Below are 19,480 nucleotides of genomic sequence, written 5' to 3'. Positions count from 1 at the left end.
AAACTTTTATTTTAGGTTCAGGGGTACACGTGCAGATTTTTATACAGGTAAATTGCATGTTGCAGGGGTTTGGTATACAGATTATTTCATCACCCAGGTAATAAGCATAGTACCAGTAGGCAGTTTTTCAATTCTCACCCTCCACCCTTGAGTAGGTGCTGGGGACTGTGGTGCCCTTCTTTATACCCATATGTGCTCACTGTTTAGCTCCCACTTACAAGTGAGAACATGCAGTATTTGGTTTTCAATTCCTGTGTTAGTTCACTTGGGCTGATGGCCTCCAGCTTTACCCATGATGCTGCAAAGGACACAATCTCATACTTTTCTATGACTGCAGAATTTTCCATGGTGTATGTGTACCACATTTTCTTTTTCTTTTCTTTTCTTTTCTTTTTTTTTTTTTGAGACAGAGTCTTACTCTGTCACCCAGGCAGGAATGCAGTGGCACGATCTCAGCTCACCGCAAACTCTGCCTCCCGAATTCAAGTGATTCTTGTGCCTTGGCCACCCAAGTGCCTGAGACTACAGGTGTGCACCATCACGTCCAGCTAATTTTTATGTTTTTAGTAGAGACGGGGTTTCACCATGTTGCCCAGGCTGGTCTCACACCCCTGGCCTCAAGTGATCTGCAGCCTTGGCTTCCCAAAGTGCTGGGATTACAGATGTGAGCCACCACGTCTGGCCTCACGTTTCTTTATCCATTCTATTGTTAATGGGCATTAAGGTTAATTCTATATCTTTGCTATCGTGATTAGTGCTGTGATGAACATATGTGTATATGTGTCTTTATGGTAGAATAATGTATATTCCTTTGGGTATATGCCCAATAATAGGATTGCTGGGTCAAATGGTAATTCTGTTTTAAATTCTGTCAGAAATCACCTAACAATTTGAAATGATAATATTTTAGATATTAGGTTAAACAAAATATATTGTTAAAATTATTACTTGTTATGTTTTGCATCTTTGAATGTGCCTAGTAGAAAAAAAATGTAAGTTACATATATGGCTCATGTTACATTTCTATTGGACAATATCACTTTAGAACTTCACATAGAATTTTTATCGCTATTCACAATTCCAGTTAGTATTTGCCTCCACTGTCTGCCCTCATCACAATGCTGCTAGGCTGTTAACAAGCCAGACTTATCCAGTATTTTTCTACTCCATGATTTTGCCCTGGCTGCTTGCTCTACCTAGGATACTCATTCCCCTAGACCTTCTCCCACATGGCTCCTGTTTGACTTTTTGGTCTCTTCTTAAATGCACTTTCTTTCTCCAGAGAAGTCTGCCTTGGCCACAGTTCGGTCACATCAACTGTTCTATTCTCTTTCCAGCACTTCTTTGTCTTGTCTGCCTTCCCGAGTATACTACGAGTTCTGTGAGAGTCTACTATGTTCGTCAGTTCATTTCCTGAACTCAGAATAGCACCTCACTCATGGCTGGCCCTCCATAAATATTTCCTGAATGGCTAAATTTACTAGCCTTAAATCTGGTTAAGATTGTTTAAACTGTGCTCCAACCTGACACCCTTTGTTTTGAGCTAATTAAGCTCCACTTAGGGCTAGCCACTGCTGGGCACTGGGTATATGGGAAGATGCCCTGGTCTCTGACCTTAGGGAGCTCAGGACAGTAGGTTCCAAAGACAAAAATGTCAGCAAATGGTGTTGTCATGTCACGTGCCATGAGCCTGTTGTTTTTATTTCACTATACGTGCTCTAAGGAAAGAACCCAACAGAAGTCAAAACACGGCAACCTCAAGCTCGGGCTGCCTGTTTACCAGTAGCTGCAGACAGTTCTTGAAAAGGCAGCTCTGCTGTGCTCTACTATTTGTGAAAAACAGGTTAACCATTCCAAAGAACTGTGATTATGGTCAGGACCAGAGCATGCATTCCTAACTCTAAATGAGAAGATAGTTTGAGCCCAAAGGGCACGTTTGCAGAGGCTTTTGCAGGAAGACAAGTCTCCTAATTTAGCATTAGACTACAAAAGCAAGTTCTAGACTGATAAGTAGAGTAAACACTCATTTTCTTTATATATACTCTATAAAAAAGTGCAGGGAAAAGACAAATATACTCCAAATGATTAACCTTGGCTACCTCAGGGTTATGGGGAAGGTTGGGATAATAACACACTATAAATATTTTCTTCTCATGCCTCTATAGTATTTTGTTTTGTTTGTTTGCTTGTTTGAAACAGTGTCTTGCTCTGTCACCCAGGCTGGAGTTGATGCCACCAGCTCTATCACAGCTCACTGCAGCCTGGAACTTTGGGCCCAAGCGATTCTCCCACTTCACCCTCCCAAGTAGCTGGGACTACAGGCGCACACCACCAGGCTTGGCTAATTTATGTAATTTTTTGTATTGTCTCACTGTGTTGCCCAGGCTGCTCTCAAATTCCTGGGCTTAAACGACCTCCCACCTCAGCCTCTCAAAGATCTGGGATTGGCTGGGCATGTTGGCTCAGGCCTGTAATCCCAACACTTTGGGAGGCTAAGGCGGGCAGATTGCCTGAGCTCAGGAGTTCCAAGCCACCCTGGGCAACATGGTGAAACCCCATCTCTACTAAAAGACAAAAAAAATTGGGGGCCGGCACGGTGGCTCACGCCTATAATCCCAGCACTTTGGGAGGCTGAGGTGGGTGGACCACGAGGTCAGGAGATACAGACCATACTGGCTAACACGGTGAAACCCCCTCTCTACTAAAAATACAAAAAATTAGCTGGGCGTGGTGGCAGGCATCTGTAGTCTCAGCTACTCAAGAGGCTGAGGCAGGAGAATCGCTTGAACCCGGGAGGCGGAGGTTGCAGTGAGCCGAGATCGCACCACCGCACTCCAGCCTGGCGACAGAGCAAGACTCTGTCTCAAAAAAAGAGAGAAAAAAAAAAAAAGATCTGGGATTACAGGCATCAGTCACCATACTGAGCCTCTATAGTGTTTTTATTCGTCACAATAAACATAAATAGATTTCTTACTTTCAAAAATGGATCCCAGCACTTTGGGAGGCCGAGACGGGCGGATCACGAGGTCAGGAGATCGAGACCATCCTGGCTAACACGGTGAAACCCCGTCTCTACTAAAAAATACAAAAAAAACTAGCCGGGCGAGGTGGCGGGCGCCTGTAGTCCCAGCCACTCGGGAGGCTGAGGCAGGAGAATGGCGTGAACCCGGGAGGCGGAGCTTGCAGTGAGCTGAGATCCGGCCACTGCACTCCAGCCCGGGCGACAGAGCGAGACTCCGTCTCAAAAAAAAAAAAAAAAAAAAATAAAGTTGTTTTTACTTAAAAAAGTAAAAACCAAACACAACAAAGCTTTCCTGTATTTGATAGGGTCTGCTTCTGGCATCTTGAATTTTTTTTATCTCAGTTGTGTTCCTCAGCTACTAAATCAAAGATCAGCTTCCGGGCTGAGGACCCAAAAACGGGAAGTAAAGACTGAATTCACTTCGGGAGAATTTGATGATGTAATGGGTCCCTGGATACTAACCAAGCCCCTTCATATAACACAAATCTCTTGCGATAGTTAAGGCTTCCTTAACTTCTTTAATTGGGAAAGTACCCTTTATTGAGGGCACCTGTTATAAGCCAGTTAATTTGTTTACATCATCCCATTTTATTCTCCAATCAACTCTCAAAAGGTAAGTATTATCCCCACTTATCAGATGTAGAAACCAGGGTTCTGGGAAGTTTAATGAATTGCCCAAGGTCGCAGAGCTCCTATGATAAGAGGCAGAGACCTACTTTGAACATAGCTTTTCCAAACTTGTGCTCATTTCACCATCATTTGCTACCTCCTTTAAAAGAATAAGGTAGAATGGGGTTTGAGCCACAATCCTGAACACCATAGTTCCAGATATTGAAATCCAAAACATAAAAATTCCCAAAAATATAGTTCTGGAAAAAATAATTCTAAAACTTTTTTAAAAGACATTTGCTTACATTTTAAAAGTGGATTTATTTGAGAAATGTATAAAGACATGACGAAATGCTTCATAGGCCACTGTGTGCGATAAAATAGGCAGTAATAATATACATTCTTTTGCAAACATAAACACTTAGGTATACTAAGGACAGTCACATGGGTATAACAGTTTTGAGCAGACAAAAAGGCTGCTCAAAACTTGAGCAGCTAAAGAAATAGCTGGTATTCAAGGGGAATGCCTTCAGCTTTTGCCCATTCAGTATGATGTTGGCTGTGGTTTGTCATAGACGGCTCTTATCATTTTGAGTTATGTTCCATTAATATCTAGTTTACTGAGAGTTTTAAACATGAAGGGATGTGGAATTTTATTGCAAGCCTTTTTTGTATCTATTGAGATAATCGTGGTTTTTGCCTTTATTTCTATTTATGTGATGAATTACATTTATTAATTTGCATATGTTGAACCAATCTTGCATCCCTAAAGCCTACTTGATCATGGTGGATTAGCTTTTTTTTTTGAGTCAGTCTTGCTCTGTCACCCATGCTGGAGTGCAGTGTCATGATTTTGGCTAACTGCAACTTCTGTCCACCTCAGCCTCCCGAGAAGCTGGGACTAGAGGTTTGCACCACCATATCCAGTTAATCTTTGTAATTTTTTGTAGAAACAGAGTTTCACCATGTTGCCCAGGCTAGTCTCGAATTCCTGGGCTCAAGTGATCCGCCCTCCTCAGCCTCCCAAAGCGCTGGGATTACAGGCATGAGCCACCGCGCCTGGCTGGATTAGCTTTTTGATGTGCTGCTGGATTTGGTTTGCAAGTATTTTGTTGAGAATTTTTGCTTCAACGTTCATCAATATTGGCCTGAAGTTTTCTTTTTTGTTGTATCTCTGCCAGGTTTTGGTATCAGGATGATGCTGGCCTCATAGAATAAGCTGTGGGGGAGACGCTTCTCCTCAATTTTTTGGAATGGTTTCGGTAGGAATTATATTGGCTCTTCTTTGTACATCTGGTAGAATTTGGCTGTGAATCCATCTGGTCCTGGGCTTTTTTTGGGTGGTAGGCTATTTATTACTGATTCAATTTTGGAGCTTCTTATGGATCTGTTCAGGGAATTAATTTCTTCCTGGTTCAGTCTTGGGAGGGTGTATGTTGTCCAGGAATGGATTCATTTCTTCTAGGTTTTCTAATATGTGTGCACAGAGGTGTTCATAGTAGTCTCTTTGATTATTTGTATTTCTGTGGGGTCAGTGGTAACATCCTCATTGTCGTTTCTAGTTGTGTTTAATTGGATCTTCCTTCTTTTCTTCTTTACGAGTATAGCTAGTGGCCTATCTATCCTATTAATTTTTTCAAAAAACCAACTCCTGGATTCATTGATCTTTTGCATGGTTTTTTGTGTCTCAATCTCCTTTGGTTCAGCTCTGATTTTGGTTGTTTCTTTTCCTGTATCTTAATTACAGAGGTTATTACACAACTGTATACATTTGTCAAAACTCTCTGAAATGTACATTGGTAAATTTTATTGTATGTAAATTATACTTTAATAAAATTGATTTTTAAAACAAAAAACTAATATGCAATATATTTCACCTTTAAATTTTTAAAAAAACAAATAGCTTATATAGCCAGGTCATCTGAAATACTACGATAGACAACCTAAGTCTTTTAATGAGATGGTTCAAAAACAGCAGAAGAAAAGTCTGTGCCAACTCTCAGAGAGAGACTAATTTGCCTTCAGTATTTGTTCTTTTTGGGTCCCTGGCTAATTCAATGGTGTCCACCAACACTGATAGCAGATCTCCCCCACCTCGTCTATTCTGATACACGTACTAATCTACTCTGTAAACACCCTCACAGACACACCCAAAATAATGCTTTATCAGGTATCTAGACACGTCTTTTTTTTTTTTTTTTTTTTTTTTTTTTTTGAGACAGAATTTTACTCTTTTGCCTAGACTGGAGCAAAGTAGCACAATCTCAATTCACTACAACCTCCGCTTCCCAGGTTCAAGCAATTCTTCTGCCTCAGTCTCCAGAGTAGCTGGGATTAAGGCGCCTGCCACCACACCCAGCTAATGTTTGTATTTTTAGTAGAGGTGGGGTTTCACTAGGCTGGTCTTGAACTCCTGATCTCAGGTGATCTTCCCATGTTGGTCTCCCAAAGTGCTGGGATTACAGGTGTGAGTCACCATGTCCAGCTTTAGATACTCCTTAATCCAGTCAATTTGACACCTAAAATTAAGTCAACAAGTCCACTCCTCATCGATTTGGCACCCATACACATCTTAAACCACACGTAATTTCCAAATGAAGACAATAATAAAGCAGTAGTTCTGCCTAACATGATGCAACTAACATAATGAGGCTATCCTGCATACAACAGAAAATTCACTAATCGTGATTTTTGAGATTTTAGACGTTAGGGACTTAGACTTTAGGGATTTTTATCTTTCAGGATTTCAGCATTTGAGACTATGACATTCAGAATCGTGTCTTTTGGGATTGACTAGTAGTGGGTATAATGACGTATTTTGCAACTGGTTCCAGAGCTGAATTAAAGTCTATTCTCAATGGCAGCTTAATTCTAGGCACCTGTGAAAGGCTTCTTCAATCCAAAAGCACTTTCCTAACTATCTTTCCTTGGAGTCTGATAGACCACCAATGGAATTTGTTCCACTGGGTAAGGCATCAAATCCCCTGAGATCCCTTCTCCAAGCACAAGGATCCTTAGAAATAGGTAACACGTAACATCATTATAAATCACAGATACCATCATGTGAATTAGTTATCAGGGAAATACAGCTAGCAAGTTTCCAAGACAATGAGACACAGGCCCAGTAATACTTGATGGGGAGGTTGGGGAGGACGTGGAGAAGAGGTAGTTGTAGAGCAGAGTCAGCAATGTCCTTTGGGAGTGTCATTGTGGAACTACGGATAATTAAAGGACATGGAGAAGCCAGAGGCAGAAAAAAAAAAAAAAAGGTGCCGCTAAGGGTATGCACCACAATCCAGGTCAGGCCCCAGCTCAATTACTATGCTAATATGGTCATGGATAGACATGGAGAAGAGAAAATTGTCACATATGTGTCCATGGATTTCTCTACGCATCTCAGCTACGAGTTCTGCCGATGCTGCCATTTGTCACAAGGGCAGTGGGGTACATGACCCAGTGTCTCAATGAGTGGAAGCCTGTCACCAAGAAGAAGACTCTGAAGGCATGTTTTCCCAGCAGTCTGCTCAGAGTGTTTATCCCACACTTAGGGCCAAGAGGCAGTTTTGGATATTTGGTTTGGAGGGTTGGAATTTGTTAAAAACTCAGTGGATCTTATCTAGTAGTAGATTTCTGGAGCAATCTGGACAAAAATATTGTCTTCTCTCTTACATGAATGGGATGTGCTTGTCTCCCCACAGAAGAAGCGCACGCTGAAGGGGTCCATTGAGCTGTCCCGAATCAAATGTGTCGAGATTGTGAAAAGTGACATCAGCATCCCATGCCACTATAAATACCCGTTTCAGGTAAGTCCATCAGGTGGGTAGTTCCCCATTTCCTGGACCGCGGTTAAAATCCTCAGTCACGTCCAGGTGCAGTGGCTCGCGCCTGTAATCCCAGCACTTTGGGAGGCCGAGGCAGGCAAATCACAAGGTCAGGAGTTCGAGACCAGCCTGGCCAACATGGTGAAACCCCGTCTCTACTAAAAACACAAAGCTAATGTTTGTATTAGCGTCCTGGTGGGTGCCTGTTATCCCAGCTACTTGGGAGGCTGAGACAGGAGAATCATTTGAACCCTGGAGGCAGTGGTTGCAGTGAGCTGAGATCGCGCCATTCACGCCAGCCTGGGTAACAGAGTGAGACTCCATCAAAAAAACAAAACAAAACAAAAGGCCTCAGTCACTGTGAGAGAGGGTGGACAGGGATGACTCTCTACTCCAAGGTTAGAACTTAGACAAATCCCATTAGGAAACATATGTGTTCCTTCAATCAATGACATTTATTTGTTAATTCTTTCACTTACTGAACACACATTAAGCACAAAATCTTAAAAAGGTGGTTATTCCTCATACCCCTTTCCCTCATGTCTTCTCTTCCTCAAGGGAAGGCCTAATTAGTGAGGAAAGAAATAAAGCTGCTATCGGGGCCCCAAACCTAACGTGCTTTAAGTGCAGTTTACTCATGATTTGAAGCAACATATTGCAATTGCTGGGTATGAATTGCTTGGAGATTCTGAGGCACAAAGATTCAGATTTTATAATCTGAGGATTATCTGGAAATGCACTGTCTAGTACAGTAGCCACTAGCCACACAAGCATGTTCACATTTAAATGTATTAAATGATATTAAAAATTCTGCTTCTTAGTCACACTGGGCACATTTCACATGTTCAATAGCCGGATGGCTGGCAGCTACTATACTGAAACAGCACTGGCTATAGAATGCTCCTATCACTGCGGAAAGTTCTTTTTTTTTTGAGACAGAGTCTCACTCTGTTGCCCAGACTGGAGTGCAGTGGCGCAATCCTGGCTCACTGTAACCTCTGCCTCCCCAGTTCAAGTGATTCTCCTGCCTCAGCCTCCTGAGTAGCTGGGACTATGGGCACGTGCCACCACGCCCGGCTAATTTTTGTGTTTTTAGTAGAGGCGGGGTTTCACCATTTTGGTCAGACTGGTCTCAAACTCCTGATCTCGTGATCGACCCGCCTCGGCCTCCCAAAATTCTACTGAACAGAGTTAGTGGAGGGTATCTTTAAAGTCCTTACCTTATGTATGAATCTTGGCACTTCTGGCTTCAAAGGCATGGGTATCTCCTTGCACATTTCAGGGTACCATTCTTGCTTACCAACCTGAGGGATGAGTATATATTTAACGTGGCATAGAAAAGAACTTTTTTCCTACTGGAAAAGTGACCCTCATGAGTTGGAATTTTGAGGACTGAAAATAAAAGGAATAGCATGTATTTTTCAGTTGTTCAAAGTCCCAATGATAATGAGTGCCTAAAACAGTGGTGAAATATAAAGAAGACTGCAGTTTAGTTAAAGTATTATACCAATGACAGTCTCTTGGTTTTGAAGAATGTGCTGTGGTTATGTAAGATGTCATCAGTGGAGAAAAGTAGGTGAAAAGTACACAGGAACTCTGTACTATTTCTGGAACTTCTTGTGAATCTTAAACTATTTCAAAATAAGAAGTTTTCAAAACTCTCATTACACATTTGCCATATAATATCTTTCTCTTTCATGTGCCAGAAATATTTTTTTTTAATCACTAAAAACTTAAGATGAGAAATAAATGTGCTTTCTAGTCAAGAGGAGAACTTTCTCCTGCTGTTTTAGTTAGTGATTGCTCTCTTGGGGCATGGAATCTGAGACAAGCAGCTGAAACTGCTTACCCTGTGTTTTCGTAGCACCCAAACATCTGGATGAAAGGGATACTGGCCCCCTAATTACCCAAATGTTTGCCTATGTGACGATAAACACCCGAGACCCCACTCTCAGCTCAGTAGGTCTGCTGTCAGTCAACTATCTCCATGCACACTGCTCACCTGGGACTCTGTGTGTGTCTCCAGGTCATGCATGACAACTACCTCCTGTATGTGTTTGCTCCAGATCGTGAGAGCCGGCAGCGCTGGGTGCTGGCCCTTAAAGAAGGTAATTAAACTCCTTTGCCATTGAATCACTGACACCCTTGATCCTATAGTAGGGTTGGGTTCCACAATAGAATAGACTGTGGTGTGAGAGCAGCTGATGGCTGGTTTCCCTTTTGGGGTTAGTGGAAGTTTCCACGGTTTCATTCCGGGCCCAGGAGGCAATAACTGGTATCATTCAGGGCTGACCAAATCCAGCCTGCTGTCTGTTCTTGTCAGGCTCTGAGCAACATTTGTATATAACTCATTTCACATAGTTAAATAAGTACCTACATAAGACCCTTGATTTTGTCTCATGGTCGGTAAAACCTAAAATATTTACTGTCTGGCCTTTTAAGAACAAGTTTGCCAACTCCTCGTATAGTATGAAGAAGCAGAGCATAGGCCCTAGTGTGAAATGACCTGGGTTTAAATCCCAGTCTGTCACTTGCTATGTACACTTGGGTGAGTTCCTTAATTGCCTGTGCTTCAGTTTCCCATTTATTTAAAAGGGAGAAAAGGAAGGGATAACAGCACCTGCCTTTGGAGCTGATGTGAGCAAAGTCCTGGGAACTAGGTTGGCCCATAGACAGCACGCAATAAATATCAGCTAGCTTTCAAGTGTTTCAGACCATTGGTAAGGGTATTTCTTAAGCCTTACCTTCCTGATGGCACAGTTAGAGGCAGTAGTGTTTAAGCACATGGGATGTGGAGCCAGGCATGAAGGTGAAAATCCCAGCTCTGCCAATGATTAGCATGTGACCCTGGGTAAATTCCTTGACCTTCGTGTGTCTCTGTAAATTTTGACTAAAAACAGTCATGGAGCTGTTGTGAGAACTGAATGATTGAGGACTTAGGACAATACCCATCCCAAAGAAAGCACTCGATCAATGTTACCATTATTGTTCTTTAGCCTGAAGCACTGGATGTGTCAGAAGATCTGGATTCAAATACTAATCTGCCTCTATGAAACTATGAGGACTAAGGATAAGCAAACTATTTGTTATCTCTGAAGTTGCAATTCCTCTATCTGAAAAAAAACGAGAATAGAAATACAAGGTGTATCTTATCCCAAGGTTGTTGTGAGCCTCAAATGAGTTATGAGCAGACAAGTGCTGGGTAAATGGGAAAGGGCTCACAGTTCTAACAGTCATGGGACATAGAGCAAACACAAAAGTAGGAAGTAATCAAAATGGGCTGGCTGCAGTGGCTAACACCTGTAATCCCAGCACTTTGGGAGGCCAAGGTGGGAGGATCACTTGAACTCAGGAGTCCAATGCTACGATGAGCCATGCTCATACCACTGCACTTCAGCCCGGGTAACATAGTGAGATCTCATCTCTACTAAAAATAAAAACATTAGCCAGGCATGGTGGCACAGGCCTGTGCTCTGAGCTACCCGGCAGGCTGAGGTGGGAGAATCATCTGAGCCTGGGAGGTCAAGGTTGCAGTGAGCCAAGTGAGCCGAGCCTGGGTAACCAGCAAGACCCTGGTCTTACCCCACCAAAAAAAGGAAGAAAAAAAAGTAATCAAAAGGGCCCCAGCTATGATCATTGGCTTTTTGCCCTCTGTGAAGGGATTTCATACACAGGATGTTAAAATTGGAAGGAACATTAGAGATTAGCTATCTAGTTCTGTGGTTTGTTTATTTATTTATTCAAGGAGACAATGTATTAGTCCATTTTCACACTGCTATAAAGATATGCCCAAGAGTGGGTAATGTATAATGAAAAGAGGTTTAATTGACTCACAGTTCTGTATGGCTGAGAGGCCTCAGGAAACTTATGATCATGGTGGAAGGTAAAGGGGAGGCAGTCACCTTATTCACAAGGTGGCAGGAGAGAGAATGACAGAAGGAGGAACTTGCCCAATACTTATAAAACCATCAGGTCTCATGAGAACTCACTTACTATCACAAGAACAACATGGGGGAAAATATCCCCATGATCCAGTTACCACCACCTGGTCTCTCCCTCAACACGTAGGAATTATGGAGATTACAATTCAAGATGAGATTTGGGTGGGAACACAGAGCCAAACTATATCAGACAGGGTCTCACTCTGTTACCCATGCTGGAGTGCAGTGGCACAAGCATGGCTCATTGCAGCCTCGACCTATTGGGCTCAAGTGATCCTCCCACCTCAGCCTCCTGAGAAGCTGGGACTACAGGTGTGTGACACCATGCCCAGCTAACTTTTTTCTTTTCTTTTTCTTTTTGGTAGAGAAGGGGTCTCACTATATTGCCTAGGCTAATCTCCAGCTTAAGAGATCCTCTTGCCTTGGCCTCCCAAAGAACTGGGATTACAAGCATAAGCTACTACACCCAACACTGTTCTGTGCCTTATGTATGTATTTGTTTCAGTAGCAGAGCCCCCCTTTTTCCCCAACCAAAATCTTACTTCAAAGCCACAAACCTACAAGGGAAAAAACCAAAGTTGCTGTGGTTAAAGGTAGGAGAGTTGGAGGGATGGTGATTCCACCTTCTCAACCTTCTCATTACCCTTAAAGGCACTTTTGTAGAGCCCAGTGTTTAACAACCTCATTGGCTCAGATGAGGGTTTGCCCAACCTAAGAACACACAACTAATGCAAGGCAGAGCCGGATGTGAGCCTAGATGTGCTGATGCCTAAATGTAACATGAACTACCCCAGTAAATAGCACAGTGCATTTATGTGCTCAGGTCAACCCATGCTTCTGAATGGTCTGGACAATACTCATTCAGGCTCACTTAGCCAGGTCTAAACTCGAGATGGTATAAAATTGGTAGCCCTTGATAGACTGACCTGGAAATAACTCTTCTGTTGGTGCCAACCTATTTCAGAAACGAGGAATAATAACAGTCTGGTGCCTAAATATCATCCTAATTTCTGGATGGATGGGAAGTGGAGGTGCTGTTCTCAGCTGGAGAAGCTTGCAGCAGGCTGTGCCCAATATGATCCAACCAAGAACGGTAAGAGACTGGGAATTCCCTCTACTCTGTGAAATGACCATAGAAAGGTAAAAGCTTTTGGCCTTCAATCATTGAGGGTATCAGGAATGGAATGCAAAATTCTACATTTTCAGAATTTTCCAAGAGGAATCGTCTGTGTTTTCTACCAGTCTGTTGGTGCTTCCATCTCAAAGCTGATGTCTTTATAGCTCCTGACCACTTAAAGTGTGTTCTTTGGACCAGCAGCATCAACATCTCCTAGGAGCTAGTTAGAAATGCAAATGATCTGGCCCCACTCATGACCTACTAGATCAGAATTTTCATTTTAACAAGATCCCGGGAGACGTATGTGCACAGTACAGTTTGAGGAACCCTGCTATAACCTGCATTTGAATGGCATGGTCTATTTAAGTCTTAAATTACAGAGGCAGCCTTAAGAGATATAAAATATTTATTTATCACAGTGGCATCATATCACACATATATTTAATTATACAAATTCAACTCTATAGCCTTAAAGGTGAGAGGAACTTTTTTTTTCTTTTACTTTTTACTCTGTGGTTTCTCCTTGCCTCCTCTTCAAACTTGCCCTTGACCTCCACAATCTCAGAAAGGAGAAGGCCACAGTCTAAATGCAAAGTGAAAACAAAAAAAGCTATTTCTTTGCCTTTGACATTAAAGGCTCAGGTCCGGGGGACTGGGCTGCAACGGGATTTTAGTAATGACTTTCGAACCTTAACCTCCAGTTGTGTACAACTCCACTCGAATGCATTTCACATTCATTATGCTCTTGTTCCTCTCAACCATCTGGGGTAGATGGTGTCATGTTAAGGGAATGGGCTGCCTTGAGCAATTCAGTATGCTCCAGGTCACACTGCTGGAAGTGCTCTGCAAATTCCATTGTTGCATAGGAATGATGGACCGTGTGGATTGTTCTCCTTCCATGTTCCTCTCTTCTCAACCTCTTTTGCCATAGTTTCTCCTTCTCATTTATCATTTCCTTTTGTGCACTAAAACTTAATACTGAAAATTGGCAACCCAAGGCGGATGTAACACATGGCTCGGTTTTCTGTGGCTTCCTGATTCATAGCCCCTCTCATTACCACTTTAAAAACCACCACTTTTCACCCTGCGTCTTGGGGAAAAAAAGCCCTTCAACGTAATCCATCCCTGGGCCCAGAGGAATAATACTTAATAAGTTTTAGAAATTGGTAAATATTCAAGTGATCCTCCACATTAGTCCTGTGACCATATTCATGTGGGCCAATATTTAATAAAAAAGAAATGGAAAATTTTCTATGGATGGGCTCCACCGTAATAACAGAACGGCATGGGCTTACCTCAGTGAGTGAAAGCCCTTTCCAAAGTCAGGGATCTGGTCTCCAAACTTCTGCCAATGCCTTGCTCTGGGCCCTCAGATGAGTGACTTGGCCATCAAGGGGCCCCAGTGTCCTCATCTCAAAAATAGCAAGGAGTTCTGAGGGGCTTAGGATGAAATAATATCTAAGCCCCTTTCCAGTTCTGAAATTCTTTGACTCAGTATTTCCATTCTGTAGTTTGCACCATGCATGCCGCAGCTATTCCTCTTTGGGGCGCACAGTATTTCCCTCCTCCAAGTGATACACATGTGACTGAGGTGCTAGGAACATCTGAATGACTCACCAGAACTCCAGTGCAGGAGGGCTGGTCATGCTGAGCTGCTCCCCACGTGAAACCAGGGCCTGAGCACTCTTGGGGTCCTGCTGTGGGTGTCGTGCAGTCACTCTGCTAATGGTTTTGCTTTTGCATTGCAACCCATTGCTGTCTCCCCCTTGAACATCTACTCACTCTACCTTCTTCTGATTTGGTTAAATAACTTCGTGGATCCGAGTTTTACACAGTTGAGACTAGAGTTTTCAAGAAACACACTGCGCTGTGAATACAGCTCATGGTCACCTCCCTGGGTGAAGGCTCACAGGATTCCTGGTACCGAGCACATTGCCAGTGCAGGTCTATGAGCACTGGGCTTTGGATAACCCCTCTGAGCCTCTAAGTGCATTTCCTCACCTGCAAAATGGGGATAATGATAATAGGTAGCTACGTGTAAGGCTGGGAGATTCAATGGTGTTGTGGAAAGCAGTACAGCTGCCAACATATACAGAGTTCTCGATAAATGGTAATTGTGTCTACTTGTCTTCCTTATTGGTGGTTGAAAGAATCTAAGGCCGAGATATAGCCTCAGAACTTGTGTGTGTTTGGGAAGCAGCAGACTTGGTTGAGTAAAAACAGACCCAGCCACACCCAACCCATAGTAACACCCATGTCTTCAACCAGAACTGGCCCTGATCTCTCCACATACCAACCCCACACAGATGGAAAGGAAAGAAGGGAAAAGCAAGGCCAGAGGAAGAAGAAAGAGACACCAGTCATAGAATATCCAGGGATGGAAGTGGCCAAGGCTCACAGCTAGTGTTGGTGAAGCCAGAGTTAGAACACCAGTCTCCCAGCTCCAAGTTGAGTTCTAAATGGCAGCCATGCTTCCTATTATAGGGGTTTTCCTTCTTCTCTGGTCATCGCATACCCAGGTCACTACCCCAGCCTACTGTTTCTTGCCAAGTCTGCACGGGGCTGGGCTCCAGTGTCAATGTGTGACTCTCCTCTACTGTATCCCTGATGTGGGCTGTCCAACTTCAAGTCAACCTCCTACAGAAATGAGGAACTCATCACCTACCTATGCAGCCCATTCTTTTCTCATCTCTCGTTATTAAGGATGTCTTTGTATTAGCCTGAAGCCTGTGCAGTGCCTCCCGTACCACAGAGAGCCCCAGACACAGCCACACACCTTTGATTCATTGAGTCCAGGAATGGCCTTTGCAGAGCTACAAAGGAGAAATAGTGAGAGACGAGTATGAAGAAATGAGAGGAAGGAGGGCAAGAGAAAGAGAGAGAAGAGAAGAGAAAGGAGGAAAGAGAGAAGAGAGAGGAGAGCTAAACAGAGGGAGATGTGGAAACAGAGATAAGCAGAAAGACAAAGACAGAGAGATGCTGGGTTGGTATAGTTTGAAAGAAGCAGAAATAACACATATTCAGATGCCTTAAGGCAACTAAAAGTGGATTCCAGCCCACTCAAAAAGCAGCACAATGACCTCCCACCTTAGCCACCCCCTCCTCAAGCTCACAACTGAGTCAGGAAGCTAGTGAGTCACTGTCCCCCTGAGTCACCAATTCCCACTCCTGAGTTTAGCAGGTGGCAGAGACATTCCCAGAAGTCTCTATGCCTACAGGGAAGGGTGCAAGTCTAACCCCACTGTCAGGCTTTTCCTGGGAATACAGAGAGACAGGGTCCCTGAATATGGACTTCTGGAAGCTTCTGGTGTCTACTAGAAAAGGGAATCCGAAACCAGCAGGCCCAAGGAGATAAAAGACAGCTTCTGACAAAGCCAAGTCAGGTTTCACTGTGTCTTATTGCTCCTTCTGGCCCCCTTTCTTCTGTTGTTTTCCCTGGGCCCTTTTTCTCAGAAAAGCCCCCTGGCTGCTCACTTCCGGTTGGGTCCATTGGTTTTCATGCTCATTTTTTCTTTTCCTGTTTTTCTCTTTTCAGCTTCAAAGAAGCCTCTTCCTCCTACTCCTGAAGACAACAGGGTGAGTGAGAGCCCTAGCTCTGGGTGCAGGTCGGCCCACAAGCTACCTGATTGGCATGTTCCTATTTCATGTTCCCCTCTGCCCATATTTTTCAAACCCTGGATGCATGCAGCAGGCTGTCACGATTCAGCGGAACTCAACACATTGGGTATTTTTGGGCTTCAACTGACTTGGGGGTCTGTCCCCTTAAAGAACCATTCAGCTGCTAAATCTCCATGTCACTTTATTTATTCAACAAATACTGATATCAAATTGGGTGGCCATTCACCTGACCACTTTGGAGTATAGTAGCAGCGCACTCTCTATAAAAGTGTGGCTGGCATGGTGGCTCACACTTGTAATCCCAGCACTTTGGGAGGCCAAAGTGGGAGAATCGCTTGAGCCCAGGAGTTCGAGACCAGCCTGGACAACAAAGTGAGACCCCCATCTCTAGAAAAAAATTTTAAAAATTAGCTGGTGTGGTGGTGCACGCCTGTGGTCCCAGCTACTCAGCAGGCTGAGGTAGGAGGATCACTTGCGCCCAGGAGGTCAAGACTGCAGTGAGCCATGACTGTGTGCCACTGCACTTCAACCCGTGTGATAGAGCAAGACCCTGTCTCCAGAAAAAAAAAAAAAAGGTGCATACTCACTCTATGCAAGCATTTTGGAGACATACATTTGTTGGTATTCTATATTTTTCAAAGCACTTCAACCCCTTTATCTTCTATTTTAAAACTTACTGTCTGTTCTATCCACTTCAGAGGGTTTTAGTTTTATTCTCATTGTAAAGCTTGGGAAATCAAATCCCAAGGGAGGTCTTAAGGCTTTTCCAAGGCCATTTAGCAACTTAGTAGGATGCAAGGTTTCTGGCGTGGTGGTCTTTAACTCGAGTGGTGGTTCTCAAAGTATAGCCCATGGACCAGAAGCATCTGTATCACCTGGGAGCATGTTAGAAATACAAATTCTTAGACCCCACCCCGAGACCTGCTGTGTCCACAACGCTGGGGGAGGAGCCCCGGAATCTGCATTTTAATAAGCCTCCTCACTGATCTATAATACACTGACTTACAAGTCTTAGATAGCACAGTACCTACTCTAGGGCAGCTTATTTGGTTAAGGAGATGAAAAAAAAAAAGAGAGAGATGAGAGAAAGGATCATGACCTTTAGGTAGGGGATATGGCCCTGACCTTATGATAATATTAACACCAATATCCACTTTTTTTTTTTTTTTGAGATGGAATCCTGCTCTTGTCACCCAGGCTGGAGTGCAATGGCACAGTCTCGGCTCACTGCAACCTCCACCTCCCAGGTTCAAACAATTCTCCTGCCTCAGCCTCCCGAGTAGCTGGGATTACAGGCACTCACCATCACGCCCAGCTAATTTTTGTATTTTTAATAGAGACGGAGTTTTAGCATTGTTGGCCAGGCAGGTCTTGAGCTCCTGACCTCAGGCGATCAACCCACCTCGACCTCCCAAAGTGCTGGAATTACAGGCGTGAGCCACTGTACCCGACCAATACCCACATTTGAGTACTCGCTCTTCATTCCAGAGCAAATTCTTTAACCAGAGTTTACTGATTCCGTTTCCTCATGCTTCTTCCTGAAGAATGAGCTCTGTCTTTTTTCCCTTCAGCCAACATGGTGACATTTCAAAACTGGCAGCGTCCCCATAAAGGAAGCTCTAAATCCTCAAAGCTCCAGCCTGGTGTTTAGATCTGTCATCAGCCTACTCCCTCACAACAGAAAAGAAACTGAAACTGTAGCAGAGAATGAGCTCTCTCTCCTTTTCTTTCACTGACCTTCTGAAGACTATTTCACCATCCCCCTTGAAGGCCTGATTCGGAATCCTACTGCCCTCCCTTGCAGATGGTTCCCTCAACAGTCCCGCCTAAACCCACACCTCTCATCTTAAGCCAGGCTGCTCTGTGTCTTTGTTTTTGGTATCAATGAAGGTGAAAGCCAGAATACACTGTTGATCCTTCTCTCCCTGCACTCTGCCATTTGGCTTTTCAGCCTTCTTGGAGGAGTATCGTGGATACTGTTTTGAGTGTTCTGACCACAAGGGTTTTGGAATCATTGTTCTAGTTTCAACCGCATGTCTAAATCCGATGCAACGATTCTCTTATCTGAGCCACTTGGAGTCATTTCTCTCCTCACCTTCTCGTTCTGCTCCCTGAGTGGTAATGACATCTCGGATTGTCATACAGAGAAACTATGTTTTTAACCTAGTCTGAGCCAACAGGTCTCATGCTCTATGTGAGAAACACTGTGAGCAGGGCCAGTCCTCCGGGGTCGGGGGATGGCTATTTTGTTCAAGATGGAGAATATCCATGGTCAGAGTGAAGGACAATCCCAGGCCTCTCTTGCCTATGGATACAAACAAGGTCGTATTTCACATTGAAGTCCAAATTCCAATTCCTCTTGGCCCCCTGCATGCATGGGAACTCAACTCTTCCTCTTACAGTCCCTCCCAGTCAACCCAGGGCTTGCTGAGGGGCCACTAGAATGTGTCTGCATGTGTCCTTTTTCGCTGGCTGCCTACTAAGGCACCCTATCCCTGCCACTGCTACCTGGACTCCCTGTGAGGGCCCCTCAGCCCAGTGGATCTCTTCCCACCTGGGACCAGCAGAGGTCCTGGGGGGTCAGGTTATGCTGAGGCCTGTAGCAGAGTGGCCAGGAGACAGGATCCTCATTCCCTTCGTGCCTCACCACATCATGGAGGCTCCCAAACAATCCTTCCTGAGCCCACAGACTCAGTTTCTCCAAATGCCATCCCTTGATTTTCTCACTCAAATAATGGTTCCCAACCTTATCAAAGTCAATACTGCCTTTTAATGATGGATATTTTGTAAGGCTCCTTTTGTTATCCTGAAAAAAATTCATAAATAATGTAACATATGAATACATATATTTTTTTAATTAAAGTACTTAATTAATTTTTGTTGTTGTTGTTTTGAGACAGGGCCTCACTCTGTTGCCCATGCTGGAGTGCAGTGGTGCAGTCATAGCTCACTGCACCTTCTGTCTCTTGGGTCCAAGCCATCCTCCCTCCTCAGACTCCGCAGCTGCTGGGGCTACAGACATGTGCCACCACACCTGGCTAACTTTTGTATTACACATACTTTTTAAAAAAAAAATCAATAAATGTTCTAACTGTAATACTTAGAAGGAAGGAAAAATAATATATATAACAAAATTTCCATTTCAAAAATAAATAAATAAAAATTAAAAAAATAAAATAAAGTATGTGTTTCTGTATAAATATTGGGGCATGACTGCACTGGAAGACAGAATGAAATAGTCATTTTCTTGCACCTGTAGGTAGGATCCCGTTGGATTTGACATCTCAAATGCAACTGATAAAAATTGTGGCATTGGGACTCAACTACAGCATTACCCCTGTGATATAATTTT

General features: G+C 43.6%; 2 protein-coding genes across 2 annotated transcripts in view; one reads left to right on the top strand and one right to left on the bottom strand.

Annotated features, from left to right (window-relative positions):
- MED7 (mediator complex subunit 7) overlaps positions 1–19,480 on the bottom strand; it is a 437,050-nt gene that overhangs the window by 65,481 nt on the left and 352,089 nt on the right. The gene's annotated exons all lie outside the window — the stretch shown is intronic.
- Positions 1–19,480, top strand: part of ITK (IL2 inducible T cell kinase) — a 76,323-nt gene that overhangs the window by 21,144 nt on the left and 35,699 nt on the right. Inside the window, exons 2-5 of the mRNA XM_050793929.1 lie at positions 7,330–7,434; positions 9,479–9,560; positions 12,358–12,486; positions 16,046–16,086. Coding sequence (XP_050649886.1) covers positions 7,330–7,434; positions 9,479–9,560; positions 12,358–12,486; positions 16,046–16,086 — 357 coding nt within the window. The remainder of the gene's footprint in view (positions 1–7,329; positions 7,435–9,478; positions 9,561–12,357; positions 12,487–16,045; positions 16,087–19,480) is intronic.

This window comes from Macaca thibetana, chromosome 6, assembly GCF_024542745.1.
Source record: "Macaca thibetana thibetana isolate TM-01 chromosome 6, ASM2454274v1, whole genome shotgun sequence".
NCBI lineage: Eukaryota > Metazoa > Chordata > Mammalia > Primates > Cercopithecidae > Macaca > Macaca thibetana.
This window is presented reverse-complemented; position numbering and strand designations above follow the sequence as displayed.